The following is a 15,970-nucleotide window of genomic DNA, read 5'->3' as shown; positions in this document are numbered from 1 at the left end:
TCCAACAGTTCCAGTCAGCAGTTAGAGGCAAGTGAAACACATGAACATGCTATGCATGCCTCCAGAATTCTGTCGCATTGAAAAGTCCCTTTCATTCATATTTATTGTACAAAAATGCTAAAACGAATTCTTAATAGCATTACAATTATGCAGGGTTAGACAGCGAGACACAATGTAGCATTGTGTCAATAATTTATTACATCTTATGCCATAACTGAGCACTTTTACTAGGAGCATTTGAGAACAACTTGGACCTTATACAGAGTAATATATCTTGCTACACAATAATGGAAAGGTGGATACTTAGGAAAGATACGTAGCTTGGAGGAAAGCATACATGGAAAGGAACGCCTCCTGCGTCACCCATCTCCATGTACAACTTAAAACTATATCAACACATTACATTTAATTACTCCTTTTTTTTCATATGCATAGTTTTGAGAGCTAATCAGAAAGAAACCATATTACAGTACAACTATTTACACCAAGATGGGAGCGTGCCAGAACACAACCCTCTCTTCTAGACATCAGGACTATTTCCTTACAGCTCATAATGGACAATGCACATGGGACTCAGACATAGATTCAGTCTCAAGAATGTTGTTCAAAGGATCAGACAGGTCGCAGCTCACCAATACCATTTTTACACACTGCCTCTAGGGTAAAAAGCAGGTGATTTAGAGGCATGGAGGTCAAATCTTCCCTGTCGCAGACTTTAGGTAGAGCCAGTCTTGTGTTGCCAACACGTGGCTTTATACTGGGCTCTGTGACAGTGTCCAAATGCAATTGAAATATGCCCAAAGTGGAGAGATGGTGGAAAAACATACAGAATGGCTGGATTTGGTGCTACATCCTTGTAAACATACCCTAGAGGTAAGAAATTAAGTTAACCTTGTTTCAGGAGAGGTTATGTTCAGTGCGTCATATTATCTTTCATAGCATATTCACATGAGCAACTGTTCTGCTACCTGCAGCCACACGACTCCACCACCATGTCCTCATACTGCTTGTAGACCACATTGTTTGCAGAGTCAATGAAAAGAATGCTGATAGGACTCAGCCTGGTTGGAACACAGCAAGTAGGAGGCGTCGATTCGGGGTCCATTGAGTTCATTAAAGTTTGGATAACTGCATGATTGGTGGGCTCCAGGTGGGATCGGAGGGGGAACTCACAAAGACCTTCACAGTGATATGCTTCGTATTCTAAGGGTGCTATTATCCAGTCATCCCAGCCCATGTCTTTAAAATTCACATGGAGGGCTTTTCTGCTACACCTTGCCTTCAGGTTCTTACTGGGCCTCTTCCCTTGCCGTGTTGCTAGAGGAGCTCTTCTCTTCCGCCTCTGATTGAACAAGTACTCATACACGGTTTTGTCATCTTGGCCGGATCTAGCTTTGATTTCATTGAAAAACAAGTCCCTTTTTTTTGTCCTCCCAAACACCAAGAAGAGAGCCTTTTCGTTGACCTGTCTTCCCGTTCTGTTAAATCCCACAGTCCTGAGATCAACCGCTCTCCCCCTGTCAAAAGTCTCCAGTTCGAAACACAAGTTGACCAAGTTTTTAAAGTTCCTAAAAAGCTTCCAGATGTCAAACACTTCCCATTTTGGTGTATCTGTGATGCTGACAATACGAGAGTCCAGGAGCGTCGCTGCTTGTCTGTTGGTAGAGCAACTAAACAATTTCACTTGGGAAGTCTTTCCAGAAGAATGAGACTTCCAAGCATCAGAAGGCTTTTTCCTCAGTATCCGAAGCTCTGCTCCCAGCAGGCCGTCTTTTTCTAATGCACTGATGTCAAAAATGTATTTTTGTTTCCTTATGGTTGGCGCTCGCTCATCTAAAAAAAGCACACGCATTTTTAAATGAAGCACAGAGCAATGCTGCTTTGTCAGTTCTCTACAATGTTCCTGCAGTTTCCCCGTAAGACCAGCATTTACCTCAGTTAGCCCACTAAACAGAAAGGACAATTTTTGTCTGAGGGATGGGCTCTGAGCGGGGACCTGGAAGAATTCAGTGACTCATTGGGAAAGGAGTTCCTGAGCTTGCCCTTTAGAAATGTCAGTTCTTTCACCAGTGGGCATTTTCTAGCTTCAAAGTAGCCCTTAGCCAATTGGAAAACCGTCATTTATAAGGTCTGAGGGCTCACAGGGCCTATTCACCACTTACATACCACTTACGTTACTGAAATGGGTATTCAGTGGTGCCCAGGCCTCATGCTGGCTCCAACATTACCCTTAGACAATACAATAGTCATTAGTCCTTTAAAACCAGCATCCCCCAGGAACACAAAGATAATTGCCTCATTAACTCTGCTCCGCAGAGTTCACAACTTTTCCATACTGGGCAGAACAACAGACCTCCCTTTAACCTGACTCTGTCTTTGCCTGGTTAAACCTGCGAGCGGCACTAATGAGGAATATGCCCAAACCAACATTTTATCCATGTTTCAATAACAGCGCCTTCCAGTGGTCAGTCAAGGATCTGAACACAGCACTGCTCAGCTGCGTGCCATCCCATCCCGAAAGCCAAACTATTCTTGATTAAACAGCAAACAAACCCAGTCCTGGCTGAGTCTTCAATCACTATTATGTAATTAGCTGTGGCCTGTGTTGCTTCCTTAATTCCATGACCAAAGCTCTCATTAACGTCACCAGAAGCAACATGGAGATAAGCCTCCCACTGGGACGGCAAGGTGAACATCTTTCTTTGGTTATGTGTTGTGTGAGAGCAGACACTAGGCCAAATTTCCAATAAATTTGGAACCATAACACTGAACCGCAAATTAGGGAGTCCCAGAAGTTATTTACACTCATTAGCCCATGTTTAGCTGTGAGCTTCTGTGGTTAGAAGGCTGGTAGTGTCTGAAAGCATGAGATTCAAGCTCATACAGGTACACCAGCGCCACTCTATAATGACTCCTGGGTCTACATTGTAGTTCCTCCCAGCTCATCCTTGGACAAACTGGGGTGACCTCCAACACTGAAACGTGTGTTTTTCCGCAGAACAGCCCCTTTCTCAGCAGAGAATGTGTTTTCAGACACACTTAGCAATAAAATCAAGCAACAGTATCCAGGATCTTCCTACTGAAATAGCATAAGATCAAAACGTGAAAGTTTCTGAACAACTAAACCCTCAAGGACTAATGGATTTTCAGAAATATGCACCTGAAATATTCTAATGTTTTGCTTGGCTGCCATGCTACCATCTATTTCTGCCTCTAGAGGAATCTGCCAAGATAAGGACAAAACCTACAATTTCATTCTCATTAGAAAGAGCTTTCTGCCTTTAACAACATACAGTTATGTTCTAGTAATGCTCGTGCTCAGATGTCCCTCTGTCCACACACACGTGAGCTCCCCTCTTACCTTGTCCTTTGTCTATAAAGCTGGTTATTGTATTGGCAAGTCCAGCCTCCAGTTTTACACTTCCATTAACACCTTTTCTTTCTGCGTCTGAGAGAGTCCTGTACAAAGAGAGCATGTATTCATGTGGCGTTATAGGGGGCTGTCTGAAAGCTTCCTTAGCTTCCCTTTGGGTGACAGGCTCTTTAGTCTTTTTCGTTTTGAAAGCGCTGCTATCAGCACTGCTCGTGCTGGGTTTTTTCAAAGCCGTCTTGCTGCTAAGATTTGGGACCTTTGGAGTCACCGTCCTTACTCCAGAAGGTCTGCTCGGGAGATGTCCTACCTTTGCCTCTGAGGCAGCTGCTCTTGAAAGAACCCTCTGTGATTCGTCGTTCTTGGCCAGCAGAGCTCCAGGCTGAGCAGCATTGCTTTTAGTCCTTGCCTTCGAGGTCCCGGTGCTAAATCCATGGTTCGCAGCCCGTGGCGTGCCTGCCCGTGCTGAGGGAGTCCTCTCCTTTCCTTCTGCTTTTAACAAATCTGTTTTAGACCCCGGATTACTCTGGCCTGCTTCAGAATTGCTCAGTGCTCCAGGAACTAGATCCAGAGACAGCCAAGTCAAATGCCAAAGCAGTAAAGTGAGAAAATGCAGGATTTTCATCCTCTGGTCTTCCTCTGAATGCCGCTAAAGAAAAAATCAGGGAAGGTTCCTCCAGTTTGGCAGAAGAAAACATGAAAGAAATTAAAAACCAAAGTCAGCAAAAGTGGTTTTCGATCGAGATTAAAACATTGCAAATCTGGTTGTTCAGTGCTCGTATCCAGTCCCATAGTGGAAATGCTCCTGCTCTCAGACGCGCTCTCCCCTGACTTCAGTTCGTGGCTGTAAAGGGCTCGTTCTTGAAAAGAGAAAGTTTACCACCTCGTTTTCTTCTGTAAAACTGACTGAAAAGTTGAAGGAGTCCTGTTTAAATCGGAGGGGTTTTTTTTCCGAGAAGGAAGAATGGCGTAATGCTGCCTCTGTGTTAAAAGGGCTGTTTTTTTTTTTTTTAACGTTTTGAATCCTTTCCAGTGAAAATATTTCACACACAGAGACCTGCAGGTGCTCAGAAATCTTTTACAAACCTGAGCTCAGGAATTGGAAACGGAATTCCAACAAACCGATTTAATTACTCTCTGATGTCATGCTGTCTAAACTAATTTAACTGCGATATATTTCTTTAAAAAAAAATCTTCTTTGCCCTTTTCATGAGCATGACTCATTCCCTGCCTCATGTGAAACAGCTCCGCGGGCTCAGGGCTCCAGAGGACGCGTTTTGGAGCGGCGGCACAACCTCTCCTTTCGCCTTCCATCAACTTCACGTTTAAATGGGACAAACTGCGAGACGGACAGCCGGGACCCGTCCTGCGGCCCACGGGAACGCGCACATGAAAGCCTCGGTGCGTAACCCCGTCCTGCTCCTTATTGCTGGAGCTGCGGCTTCGCTTTGCCCTCCAGCGACTCAGCTAACGAGGCAGGCGATGAATTTGGTATAACGCAGCACCGCCGTGCCCGCAGTCATCGCATGTTGGTGTTTTTATTGCTACGCTTTGAACAAACCCGCGTAACCCAGCTGCAGGAGAAGGCTGTGCAGGCACTGCTCCCTGCAGGCGGCCCCGCTCCTGCCAGCAGCACGGCTCGGGCTGCTCTGAGCCGGGGCGCAGCCGGGACGGAGCTTTTGTGAACCCGAATGTAGGAGAGCTCCCTGCCCACAGACAGGGGAAGGATGGGAGGAGGGAACCGGAGCTGCTGACGTGGGAAGGGTATCTGCTGCTGTCAGCTGTACTCCGGGGAGCACGGAGCGAGAGTGTCTTTCATGCAGTACAAAAAAATGAGCTGTTGTTGTTCTGAATGAACCTTGGGGAAATGAGGCACTGGGCTGGAGTGAACGGGGATTAATGGGACCCTTCTCTCATCCAGCGCTGTGCTGAGCCCAGCCCTCCCCTCCCAGTCACTTATTCCTGAAGCAAGAATAAAGGGGATAGATACAACAGCCTCGATTTTAGCTTGAATTGGACGTGCTGCGGCATTTTCCACTCTGACATGAAATTACTTTCATAAATAACAACCTGCAGCCCTTTCCATATGACACGCTTAGAATGCTTTACCATATTCCAGTGGAGGAACCAAAGGGCAGAACAGCTTAGTGACCGCACAGATGTCACAAATGAGGGAGAACAAAAACCCCACCCTCTCAATTTTGGCCTAATTGCCATTTCTCTGCAGTCAGTTTGATGTTTCCCATCAAAACAAAGCAGCTTTTCCACGAGTTACTTCCAACAGGCCCCTTCCCCAACAGTTCCTTCGTGCTGTCCCCATAACCCTCAGCCATGCTGTCCCTTCCTCCCACCCTCATTATCCACCTTCCTGCAGGCAGACAGGTGTGCTGTGTTGGTTCTGCCCACAGAAACAGCCAAGTGCTGAGTTCATGCTCTTATTCTATGAGGGATGCTCTGAAAGTGATGCCTCCTACTGTATGCTGTTGGCCCATGATGACAGAGGCAGGTGTTGGAGGAATGGCAGTAGAAACTGAACCTTCCCACCCACACGCTGTTCCTTTCTGCTGTTATATGGCAGATGGCAGCAGAGGGAGAGCCTGATAGGATGGCATCTGACATGGAGTCGCACATGGAGCAAAGGGATGGAATCACATTCCTCCATGTAGAAAAGCCAGCACCCAAACACTCTGTTTGGCTCTGTCAGTGTTACTGTATGTGTTGTATCTGTTGTGGTTTGCATGGAAACCTATCTAGGAGGCGTCACTTTTGGGGTACTCCAGTTTTCACAACACCGGTAAGAGTTCTGTATCTTTAAGATCTCTCCTGTTCCATCAAACATGGTTGAGATTCACAGATACAGAAACGATTGGGCAGATGGACAGGAAAGGGCAGAAGGTGAGACAGTGTGACTCCATAGGCCTTGTCTCATGGTAAATCAGACTAACAGCACAATTGGTCAAATGCTCACCCAGTATTTACACATCTGAGATGAATGTAACTTTCCATTTTTATTGAACACCAACTGATACTGCCAGTCACAAGTAAAAGAATGAACCAAACTGGGGTGAATCAGTCTCACAACCAGGACATGGGAGCAGGAGGAGTGTGAAGCTGGAGATGCTGAGCAGCTCTGCGGGAACTTCCCTGGTGGGCCAATGGGGACAGAGCTACTGTGAGCTGCTCTGAGCAAAGCCCCAGGTCTCCTTCAGCTCTCAGGAGGCACCACCCGTTATTCCTGTCCCCTGTGTGATTTCAACCAGATTCTTCTGGCCAAACTGCTATTCCTGGAGCTTGGCCCCTGGGGCTCCCGCCTGTCACCAACACGGTGCTGCGATGTGAGCGCTGTCAGACCTCTGCGCTCCTGTGGATCTGCCCATCTGATGTTTAATCCGCCATAGCTGAATTCACCTCCCTCACATTCAGCTTCCACCGTACACGACTCAGTCTCAGCACACACAGCGCTGTACCCGGTGGCAGCCCCTGTGTCGGGCACGGCGCGCTTCCCGCCGCACACCCGCCGTCCTATCGCCGCGGGGCTCAGCGGGCGGGGCGGGGCCGAGAGCGGGGCATGGCGGCCAGGGAGGCGGCGCGGGGCCAGGCCTGGCGGCGGCACGGAGCGGGGCAGGCGCGGCAGGAGCCGGCGGTGTCGGTGCGGGAGCTACAGGAGAAGGTGAGGGGAGGGCGGGACAAGGCGCGGCACAACGCGGTGCCCGGAGCACGGAGCACAGGCCTCGGGAGCCGCCCGACCAGGCCCGTCCCGTCTGGGCGCGGCCGGAAGGGGGGAGCTGTGCGGGCAGCGCGGGGCCTGAGTGAATCGAGGGGAAATAACGGCGGTCATGGGGGCTGCGGAACTTTCTGCCCTTTGGAAGGTTCGGTTCGGGGACGAAGCGGCAGCAGTTGTGCCGTTGGAGCGCAGGAGGCGGTGCGGCCTTTCTGTAAATGAGGAGCTGCTCGGGCGCTCAGAGACCGGAGTGTGGCTGAGTTACCGGCTGCGTGGTTTGACGTGTGAGGTGCTGGAGCACAGGCGGCAATAGCAGAGATGGCAAAGACACGTTTCCTTCTGCAGGCCCCGGCAGAATCCCGCCCGTTACCGTTCAGGCTCTGCCAGCTGATTTTCCACTTACTTTAGTACTCCCGAAGCGCTGCTGTATGTCCCAGCCATCAGCTGTGCACTGACCTGGCTGCCCTGAGTCCCTCCGGCTGAGCCATTCTCAACATACAAGAGCTTTCCCCTCCCTTTTGTTTTGCTGTTTGCATCTTAATTGTCTGCGTTGCAAGAAACTGTATCCTGGATGTGTCCAAACAGTGGGGTGTGGGAGGGAATCCTGCACCTCTGTGCTGCACTGTGACACCTCACCTGGAGCACTGCGTCCACAGGTGGAGCCCTCAGCACAGGACAGACATAGACCTGTTGGTTCACATCCAGAGGGGGGCCACAACAATGAACTGAGGGACAAACACCTCCCTACAAGGACAGGCTGAGAGCTGGAGCTCTGGGGAGACCGTTCTGTAAGATAAGAGGACAGACTCTTCAGCAGGGTTTGTTGTGATGGGATATAGGGAAATGGTTTCAAACTAAAAGGGGGGAGATTCAGACTGGATGTAAGGAAGAACTTTTTTAGAGTGGTGAGATGCTGGCACAGGTTGTCCAGAGATGTGATGGGTGTCCCCTCCCTGAAAATATTCAAGGTCAGGCTGGCTGGGTCTCTGAGCAGCCTGACCTAGCAGTAGGTGTCCCTGTTCATTGCAGGGGGGGTTGATGAGATGACCTTTAAAGATCCCTTCCAACTCAAATAATTCTATGGTTCACAGTAAGCTTACTGTTACTGAGGCATACTGAGCCATTGGTAAGTTTTCTCTTCCAAGTTCGTAATGAAACATGATTTAAGAGGGATTTGTCATTCATTTTGGTGTTGGGTCTCTTTCAGGATTTAGCATGGATTGCTGAGGTTTGAACAGAGTAACCTTTAGTCTGACAGATGTAGTTGGCCTGGCATGGCATCTGTCTCTCTCATCATTCTGCATGTCTCAAGATGAGCAGTTAGAACTATGCAGAACATTAAACCCTTTCTCACTTTCTTTAGTATTAGATAAAGAGAAGCTTCCATATATGATAATGACTTCTCTTTGTGTCAGTAGTGCTGTGAAAAGTACTGGGAGCTGTATGTAAAGGCTTAGGGAAGAGCTGATGCAGGAGGAGCTGAGTCTATCAGAAGCTTCATTTCCCTCATCCTAATACTCTGTATCCATCTCAGCTGCTGCAGTGTCGGAGCTGGTGTCGTGAGCTGGAGCAGCGACTTGAAGCAGGAGGGGTGAGTGTGCAGGTATGTGGCATTTGTTAACTCAGATTAAGGGCTCCTCAGAGCAGTGAAAACCTTGTTTTCCTGCTGTGAGTATTTAAAGAAGTGCTTCGCTATTATGCCTTTCAGTGTTTTGTCCAGTAGCCATTCATAGAGCATCCTTTAGTCCCAGAAATGCCAGTCCAGAAAATCTTATCGAGAAGGATGTTAACTTTGTGAAGGGGTGCTTTGTTGCTGGAGTAACATTTGTGCTGGGCCTCAGGAGAGGGCTTTCTACTTCATGGCTAAAGTAAACCCAGGAAACAAAGAGTAGGAGACTATGTATTCCCAAGCTTCAAGTCTTAAGTGAGCACTCTTAGTTATGAGCTGAAGATACCCAGCTGTGAGTGTGGGAAACTAAGGAGAGCTACTGACATGGGGAAGTACTCTACACCTCCCTTCCTCCCTGTAGTTGTGATGCTGTAATGCCTGGAAGAAGCCGTGAGCTCCTAAGATACAAATGAAGGGGAAAGCTGTGGATGATAACAGCAGTGAAGGGAACACAAGAATTTTATTAAACCTTTCCTTTCTTAAGGGATGCCTGTCGGACAGATGGGAAACCACTGAAGACCACGGCCTGGAGAAAGCACTCCTCCAGTTGGAGGAAGAGCAGCAAAGGTAAAAGGAAAGATCAGTCATGGATGGTGTCATGGATCTTCATGGAAGTGAGAGAAAACCTCTCAAGTTCTACCTAATCTCCTCAAGGGAAGCAGCTGGGCAGGCTGGTTTGAAAGAAAAAAGGTCCACAGTCTTGTACCTCTGGAGTGAGGGTTGGTTATATGACCTCCAAAGGTCCCTCTACAGCCTAAATTTTTCAGTGGTTCAGTAGGTGAGCTGTGCAGCAAAGCTCTGCTTTACATTGGGAATCAAACCATAACATCCTAAAGATTTCATAGAGCAGGTGTTTTCCTATTTGGTTTGGAGTTTTGTTTTATCTGAAGAGCATTTGGCACCACAGGAATCTTCTATCATATTCCTCTGTGCTTTTCTTTCTCCTGCAGCCCCAGAGATATTTTGTGTGGTATAAAATATATGTGTGCTGTGTTGCCTAAGTTGTAATGTAAGGTGGAGGGAGCACAACTCCTGTCCAAAAACTGAGCTCTGTGCTTGTTCACTGGGCAGCGATTCTTCCAGTTTTGTTCATGAAATATTTCCTGAGGGAGACACCAGGCTGTGGCCCCACATTAATTGGCCTGCAGTGCTTCACGCTCATTACAACGAGCATGGTCAAAAGCCTTCTTGTGGGCTGCAGATGCACCGCACTTTGGTAACTGAATATAAGTTCAGTTTTTAATTCAGAGCTTCACTTAAAGCTGTTTTGCACACACACGTATGGCCTTAGTTTTGTGGTGTGCAGTTTGCTGGATCAACAAAGTGGGGGTTTTCCTGCAGGTCTTAATGTATTGGGCAAGAACAGAGACAGAAGTAGGAACAATATTGCAAGGGAAAGGATGTGAAAGCAGAGATAACAGTGGTATGAAGGCAATCAGGACAGTGGTGAGTTCAGCAGGATCTTGTCATGGCAGTGAAGCAGACAAGTGACCAGGAGCATAGGGAAGGCAAGAGCTTCATTTGTGGGAAAGGGGAGTCTGATACTGTAGATGGAAATGAAGGCTTTAACACAAGAAAAAACAAATGAGTTTGCCATAGTGGAGGCATCTTTGTTATTCCTAGAAAGCAATACTGCTGTCTCCTTGAAAAGAAAGTAATTGTTTGAGGGAACTGGAAAATCACCAGGGTGCCACCTGTAGCAGTCATTAGGTCGGCTCAATTCTATTTCTCCCTTTCCAAGGTGTGAGAATCTGGCAGAAGTGAATACCCTCCTTCGGGAACACCTCAATAAAGCAAATGAAGTGAATTTAGCCCTTAAAGAAGATGTTGGAAAACTGACAGCAGATTGGATGAGGGCCCGAGAAGAGCTGGAATTGAAGGAGAGTGAATGGCGCAGTGAGCGTGAGGTAAGGATGGGCTATAGGAATGTCAGGGTAGTGCCAGACTCAAATGAGAACATGGTTGTAGGTATCAGAATGCAGGTGTGGGGAGGAGGGGTGTCAGCAGAGGTGGTGATGGAAGATGCTCACCGGCTGCAACGATGCTGCAGAGTCTTAAAGACAAGTGCTTGCTACTGCTGTACACTGTAGGCCAGTCACATGTGGACTCTCCTTTATTTTTATTGCTGTTTTGTTTTTTTACACTTCTTAAATGTCAGCAATGAAGAGCAGAGAGGTCTGTGTGTTTTTTGGGCTCGGAGTAGGTAAGAGAGGATCAAGGCAGGCATCCCTTACCAGTAGCCTATGGCAAGCAAATGGAGGGGCTTGTTTTTGTTCTTCCTTCACCAAGAATGTTAGAGGTGTCTGCAGAACAAGATAAGGAATCCTGATCAGTGCACTTTGTTGATAGCCACTGCAGCAGGAGGGGTGAGAGCATCTTTGAATTCAGGTAGCAGGTTTACTGAGGATGTTTGTGCGGTGCCTCTTCAGTCCTTGATGCCTCTGTTGGAGTTGTTAGAGGTGTTTTAATGATGATGGCTGTACACTCAGGTCTAGAAGAATTGTACAGTGACGGGGAAGGCTGAATTGCTGTTCCTTTTTGTCTCTGTGTGTTCAGTTTTATGACAGCTACTTAAGGGGTGAACATAACCGTCTGTTGAGCCTGTGGCGTCAGGTGCTGACTTTTCGCCGTCATTTCCTGGAAATGAAGACTGCCACTGACAGGTGAGGAGAAATGAAGAACAGTGTCCTGGAGAGCAAAATGTGGATTCTCTTCTTTTCACACCTGCTTTTGGCACCTTATTTTCCTTGAGTTACAGCTAATAATACGGTTTCTCCTTTGATAACTTGCTGTAATTCCATAAAGCTGGCTTTGGACCTGTTGCCACCTGTGTGACCTATTGTAGGGTACCTGCTTTAGCGGGGCTGTTGGACTCAAGGATCTCTTGAGGTCCCTTCCAACCTCTGTGATTCTGTGTTTCAATGATTATTTTCATAGTACCTTCCTGAAGCATTTATTATATGCATACCTTCATAAACCTCTTAGCAGTCCAATTGGTGATGCTAATAAGTCAGTTAATGGTGAGCTGCTGCTTATAAAATCTATAGATCTTAGTAAAATTCCATACATATGTTAATGATAATTAGAGTATGTTAATAAGATACAACAAGAACAGCAATTTATAAGAGTGATTTGAAGTTCTTGAAGCCTTCTGACTATGCCGTGCATTTATTCTGAGGAGAAGATAAACTAATTCCACAACTCTATAGATATATTCATCTGACCTTCTGAGATTAGCAATGATTTGTCCCTAACAACGGTACAATCTGTTGCCTGAATTTGTACTTGAAAAGTGTTTTGACTGCTAAAAATTATACTGTGAACATTAGCTTTTTCTTTATTCTTCCCCAGGGATTTGTCAGAGCTGAAGGCAGAACAAATGAGACTCTCTGGATCCATTCTTGTAAGCTGCTTCCGGTTGAACTCTGGCGTACAGCTCTGGGAGTCTGTCACTTTGGGTAGGCCTGTACTTGCTGCACAGCAAGCAGCAGCATGGACAAGTGACCAGCCAGAGCATAGGGAAGGCGAGAGCTTCATTTGTGGGAAAGGGGACAGCACAGCACAGCAGCAAGTGGAAAAGGAAATAAACCAGAAGGCTTTGGAAGTGATGTGCTTACAAGTCAATGGGGACCTGGAGAAGAAAGAGCTTCAAGATAGGTTAATATATCTTAAACTTTGATTTAGTTCCAACGTCATCTTTCATGACTGCTGATTCACAGATACGTTGTGTTCATGTTCAGAACACGTCCATTTGTTACATATTTGTATAATCTCATTTCTGTCTGTTGTTAAAGGTTGGTGGAAGCTCTTCTGAGCTGGAAGACTGGAGGAAAGATTGTTTATTGTACTGTAATTGCTAATACTGATTCTTATTGAGACACTCAGAGTAGTATAAAGCTCTTTTGCTGTCCATGGCTGTGCTCAAGGATATGGGAATTTGCACAGGCTGTCAGCAATACAGCACCTCTGTACTGATGTTTCCTTGGAAGACTGAGTGCAGAGCCCTTTGGGCTGAGTAGTGCCCTTCTGCAATGCACAGCATGTTAGCACGTAGAGATTAAGGCTGTCTTTGCTGTATTTTCTGGGCTGAACCTTTTCTGCTATGCTTTTGGGAGCTGCTTATCTTTTTAACATGTGGTGTGCAGTGCTTTTGGAATGGCATGTGGACCTTCTCTTCTCAGGGTGATGGAGCTCTCAGCCTTGCTTGTACAGTCTCAGAAGCAAAATGAAGAGAAAGAGAAGACCATGAAAACACTTAACGACACTGTGGAGATGCTAGTATGTGTTACCTTTATCTGGGAAGAAGCCCAGTGTCTCCTTGGTTTGAGTAATTTGTTCTCTAGCCTTAGGAGAGAGAGGTGTGGCTTTCTCAAGAGGAGGAACAGTTAGGATGTGAACTGTGTGGAAAAATCAGGAACATCACCAAGATAGCTGTTGTGTGTTTGGCACCTGTGGGGTCCATCCAGGTGCAGGCAATGGCAGGAGAGCTGGGACATTTTGATTGTCTTAAGGGGTTTGCACCAATGCAGTTTTGCCTCAAACTTTGTTTCTAGTGGTCAAATTGTCTGGGAATTGACAGCTTAACTGTCTGTAAAAACGAGTTGCTACTCTTTCTTCTCTTGGTTTTAGCAAAGAAGAAATTGAATAAATGTGGACAGTTATGTACTTGAAGCACTGGAGTTTGCCAGTGCTGATGAAGAGGGGAGCAGCTCTTCCTTGTCCACTCTTTCCTTATTCTGTTCTCAGGAAGCAAGTCGGTTAGAGGTAGAATACGAAGCTTCAATAACTAAAAATACCAAAGAAGAGAATCTTGCCCTTCAGAAGTTAATCAAAGAGATAACTGAGGTAAGTTTCTGAGTTCACATCCTTATAGACTTGACTTTGAAGTACTTGACGAAGGAAAGAGAAAAGCACAGGGAATAGAATCACATGTTTTGTACTTCTCCTGGCTGTTGAATCTTTGTGCCATTTTGCTGACATGAAAGCTCTTACAACTTCACAGTTAGCTCTCCTGTGACTCTTCACCTGAGCTCCTAGGAGATTCAGTGGCTTTGCCTTCACTGTCATGTTAAGGTCTCTCTTGAACTGTGCTTTCTTAGTTGGCTACTTGACATTTCTACTCCAGTGTTGTTTGGAGGCTTCCCAAACCCTCTGTGAGCAATAACCATGTTGTTCTTCAGATTTTTATAAAAGGTCACTGACTCAATCAATGTGTTTGCCAGCTTTGCTGCTTCATTCTGTCTTCACTGACCATTATCATTACAGAATCTTAACTGTTCCAGCTGGTTAGGGGTAAATTTAACTTACTCCAAATCTTCACTCTGTACGGGAGGTTTAATCATCAGATCTTTTATGCTGCTTCACACAAAGTCAGTTCTTTCTCCTTATTTAATCATTTTTTCCTTTTTTTGCTTCTGCTCAGAGCAATTATAAACATTAGCTGTTTCATTACTGTTTTCCAGTATTCATCGGCTGCCTTCTTCTCTAGTCAGTGTTAATGGTTCTTTTCATTGCTGTTTCCAGTGTTGATTTGGTGCTTGTATATGTGGCTCTGAGAAGTCAAAAGAGAACCAAATCATTCCTGAGAGTTTCAAGAAACTGAGCATTCAAGCAGTTTCTATCCACTTCACACTGGTTTCTTCTCTTCTTGTTTATAGTAGCCCCACTCTGAAGTCCCTGCAGTGCTTGTGGCTGGGACAAAACTCATTTAATCACTGAAGGAATGAGTGAATTGAGTCTTTAACACCTCAAGGTTGAAGTGGGGGAAGGAGGAGAAATAGAGAAAGGAAAACAAAATTGTGTGAGCAAAGAATAACAGTTTGATGTGGGCTTTCAGGTGGTGTTAGGTGACAGCGACAGCACGGTCAGCATTGTCCATGGTGACAGTTCCCAGCATCCAGAGTCTGGCAACATCCTCTCTTCTCTGAGCTGCCTTGATGCAGAGCGTGCCTTTGTGTTGGTTCAGGAAACGCTGGCAAGGAGGCAAAGAGAAACACAGGTGAGAATTTCTGGTAGCTTTCACCACTGGCCACCGTCACTAATGCCTCAGCTGGCTTCAGACCTTTTCATTTGCTTACCAGTTTCTTTCAAGTCATCATCCCGCTCTTGCTACTGTATGGCCTTACCAGTCTCACCAGCAGTGTGTTCTGCTTTTCTCTCCTGATCTCCTTCCCTTCATCACAGCTTTTGCTTTCAGGTGAGCTGTCTCTCTGCTTGCTTCTCCTCCGAGCTACTGCATTTGAAGTCATCTTCCCTGCTCATTATTGCTTGTTTCTGCTATTTCCCTCCACATTCCTTACAGGCCCTAAAAAAAGAGCTTTCTACTAGGCAAGACTCCATCAATTTCCTGCAGCACCAGCACAGACAGCAGGAAGAGAAGTGTAAGAAGCTGCAGCAAAGGCTTGAGCAACTGGAGGAGGAAAACAAGATGTCTAGCAGCCACCAGCAGCACCTCCAGTCTCTGGTACAAGCACTCAAGATGTAAGTCTTTCATCCTTCTGTGTGTTCTAAAGGTATTCTACTTTCAGATCTAAGATTTCAGAGGTGTTATCGGCAAGTTCTCCTATGCCCTGTTAACATCCTCCTGTCACTGTTTTTCATGCTGTACTGTCATTTTGTGGCTGCTTTTCTTTGAGATTCAGAACAGTGTTGGAACACAGGTGCCTCTCATCACACTGTTTCTCTGAATTTTGTTCTTTGTGTGCCCTTCCCTAGCCACTGGTTCTCACTGAATGCAAGCCAAAGCCTACCTTACTTTCTCTCTGCATTTATTGTATGAGGGGAGGGGCAAGTGTCTTCTTACTCTGCTTTCCACAATTCCATCCTAGAATGGTGAAAATGGGATCAATGAATATGCAAATTACCTCATTCTTCTTCCTTGTCTATGCAGTGACTGTGAAAACCTAGAGAAGATCAGAGCAGAGCTACAGCAAAAGCTGGAATTAAGTGAGCAAGAAGCCTCACGTCTGCGTCGGAGTAACACTGAGCTGCAGCTGAAGGAAGATTCAGCCCAAGGGGAAAAGGTGGAGCAGCAGCTGGCAATGGAGAGAGCACATCATGACCACGAGCTCCTGTGAGTGTTAAAAGCTTTCTCTGGGCAGGGGGTGAGCATTGCTAGAGCTTAGGTCTATACACACTACAAAGGAAAAATGTTGTCTATTTGTTGTCTATAGCACAGAGGTATGAGGGAGGGAGTACTTAGGCAGGGCTG

General features: G+C 46.4%; 2 protein-coding genes across 5 annotated transcripts in view; one reads left to right on the top strand and one right to left on the bottom strand.

The window, feature by feature from the left end:
- Positions 1 to 837: 837 nt before the first annotated feature.
- LOC146757782 (growth/differentiation factor 5-like) lies at positions 838 to 4,126 on the bottom strand. Its single transcript, XM_085519502.1, has 2 exons — positions 3,362 to 4,126; positions 838 to 1,833 (listed from the first exon to the last, which is right to left on the bottom strand). The coding sequence occupies exons 1-2, from the start codon at positions 3,993 to 3,995 to the stop codon at positions 965 to 967; spliced, it is 1,503 nt and encodes a 500-aa protein (XP_085375628.1). The 5' UTR covers positions 3,996 to 4,126; the 3' UTR covers positions 838 to 964.
- A 2,768-nt stretch (positions 4,127 to 6,894) lies between these two features.
- LOC107322829 (uncharacterized) overlaps positions 6,895 to 15,970 on the top strand; it is a 31,444-nt gene continuing 22,368 nt past the window's right edge. For 2 of the 4 annotated variants that reach the window (XR_001559062.3, XM_015881328.3), the window contains exons 1-11: positions 6,895 to 7,040; positions 8,626 to 8,694; positions 9,245 to 9,327; positions 10,502 to 10,667; positions 11,317 to 11,423; positions 12,112 to 12,417; positions 12,942 to 13,038; positions 13,507 to 13,605; positions 14,597 to 14,758; positions 15,062 to 15,240; positions 15,650 to 15,832. Coding sequence is in view for 3 of the 4 variants with exons in the window: in XM_015881328.3 (XP_015736814.1) it covers positions 6,939 to 7,040; positions 8,626 to 8,694; positions 9,245 to 9,327; positions 10,502 to 10,667; positions 11,317 to 11,423; positions 12,112 to 12,417; positions 12,942 to 13,038; positions 13,507 to 13,605; positions 14,597 to 14,758; positions 15,062 to 15,240; positions 15,650 to 15,832 (1,553 nt within the window). In the remaining variant the exon portion in view is untranslated. Of the gene's footprint in view, positions 7,041 to 7,752; positions 7,880 to 8,625; positions 8,695 to 9,244; positions 9,328 to 10,501; positions 10,668 to 11,316; positions 11,424 to 12,111; positions 12,418 to 12,941; positions 13,039 to 13,506; positions 13,606 to 14,596; positions 14,759 to 15,061; positions 15,241 to 15,649; positions 15,833 to 15,970 lie in introns of those variants that run through there. The other 2 variants (XM_015881329.2, XM_085520111.1) reach the window with 2 other exon arrangements.

The sequence above is a fragment of the Coturnix japonica genome, chromosome 19, assembly GCF_054131305.1.
Source record: "Coturnix japonica strain WE chromosome 19, WE-NBRP24, whole genome shotgun sequence".
NCBI classification, from domain to species: Eukaryota; Metazoa; Chordata; class Aves; order Galliformes; family Phasianidae; genus Coturnix; species Coturnix japonica.
The sequence above is the reverse complement of the archived record's forward strand: the minus strand, read 5'-3'. Positions and strand labels throughout refer to the sequence as shown.

Coding starts and splice junctions, on each gene's coding strand:
- LOC146757782 (XM_085519502.1), bottom strand. CDS start 3,995: ATGAAAATCCTGCATTTTCTCACTTTACTGCTTTGGCATTTGACTTGG. Junction 1,834..3,361: donor CTTTATAGACAAAGGACAAG/GTAAGAGGGGAG, acceptor TGCTTTTTTTAG/ATGAGCGAGCGCCAACCATA.